The sequence below is a fragment of the Pygoscelis adeliae genome, unplaced genomic scaffold (genome assembly GCF_000699105.1).
Source record: "Pygoscelis adeliae isolate BGI_AS28 unplaced genomic scaffold, ASM69910v1 Scaffold267, whole genome shotgun sequence".
NCBI classification, from domain to species: domain Eukaryota; kingdom Metazoa; phylum Chordata; class Aves; order Sphenisciformes; family Spheniscidae; genus Pygoscelis; species Pygoscelis adeliae.
In genome coordinates, this window is record NW_008825150.1 from 2,295,390 (window position 1) to 2,296,644 (window position 1,255).

Genomic DNA, 1,255 nt, shown 5'->3' on the forward strand with positions numbered 1-1,255 from the left:
CACAGTTAACTGGCCTGAGCTCCACAGAGCAAATCAGAACCCAGAACTCCCGAGTGACAGTCCTGAGATTCTTACCCATTCCTTTCCAAGAAAAGAATGTAATTTATACAGATACAGTTCTTTGTTCATTTTTGCAAAAAAAGGAGAAAAGTTAATATACACAAAAATGGGCATTTGCAGAGAGTAGAAGAATAAATGTATTTGGGGCTGGTCCTTCAAGCACAAACCTTTTGGTTCTGGGTTGTGCTCAATTTAAAGAACCCAAATTCAATGTATTTTAATATATACAGTGGAACTTATAGGATTGTCAGCCTAATGAACACATAGTGTAATATATAAGCAGTGGAAAATAGCCTCTTAATGGATCGCTTCTTTTTCTAGTGACATTCACAGCCAAGGGCTGAATGACTTCACTACCGATAAAGGGTACCTAGAAAACTGGAGTGCCTGAAGTGGATCAAAGGATTAATGTAAATGTATTGTAAACTCAGAAAAAATAGAGTAGGCATGTCACCTAGGAATGATTGGGTTTTTTGTCGCTCTTTCAGGAGTTCTGCAAGGGCACAAAATACCTGGAATACTGCCATGTCTCTTACTGCCCTCAGCTGACGGATGAAGCTGTGAAAGCGATGGCGTTTCACTGCCACACACTAACATCTGTCAACATAGCAGGTTGCCCAAAGGTATGTATACGAAATGGGGCAATAGTTCTGGGATTGCTATTGCAAAGAAGTACTTAGTATTTCATTTAGAAATTTCACGTGCTGGAATCTGTGTCTTGTCACAATTCTACAACGTACTCAACTAATTTAGAAATCAGAGCTTAAGTTCAGCTGACTTTCCATGAGTTTTAAGTTCTGAGACATGGCTCTTGAGAGCGTTTGGCATTCTTCTAATGGTTGCAGTTACAATGTAAAGGTGTCCGTGCTGGATCAGGTAAAAGTTTGTCTCTCCAGGGGGTTGTTTTCTTCAACAAGAAAAGATTCTGTAGGTACGTCGGGGATAAATGGAAGACGAGAGAAAATGTGGGCCCTCTCCGGAACGAAACGGGAGACCTGGTTACCCGGATACGGAGAAGGCAGAGGTACCCAATGACTTTTTTGCCTCAGTCTTCACCAGCAAGTGCTCGAGCCTCACCACCCAACCTGCAGGAGGCAAAGGCGGGGACTGGGAGAATGAAGAGCTGCCCACTGTGGGAGAAGATCAGGTTCGAGACCATCCAAGGCACCTGAAGGTGCACAAGTCCATGGGACCC

The 1,255-nt window shown here is 43.1% G+C and overlaps 1 protein-coding gene across 1 annotated transcript in view; it reads left to right on the plus strand.

Annotated features, from left to right (window-relative positions):
• FBXL13 (F-box and leucine-rich repeat protein 13) overlaps positions 1–1,255 on the plus strand; it is a 104,397-nt gene that overhangs the window by 88,151 nt on the left and 14,991 nt on the right. The window contains exon 20 of the mRNA XM_009328379.1: positions 549–683. Coding sequence (XP_009326654.1) covers positions 549–683 — 135 coding nt within the window. The remainder of the gene's footprint in view (positions 1–548; positions 684–1,255) is intronic.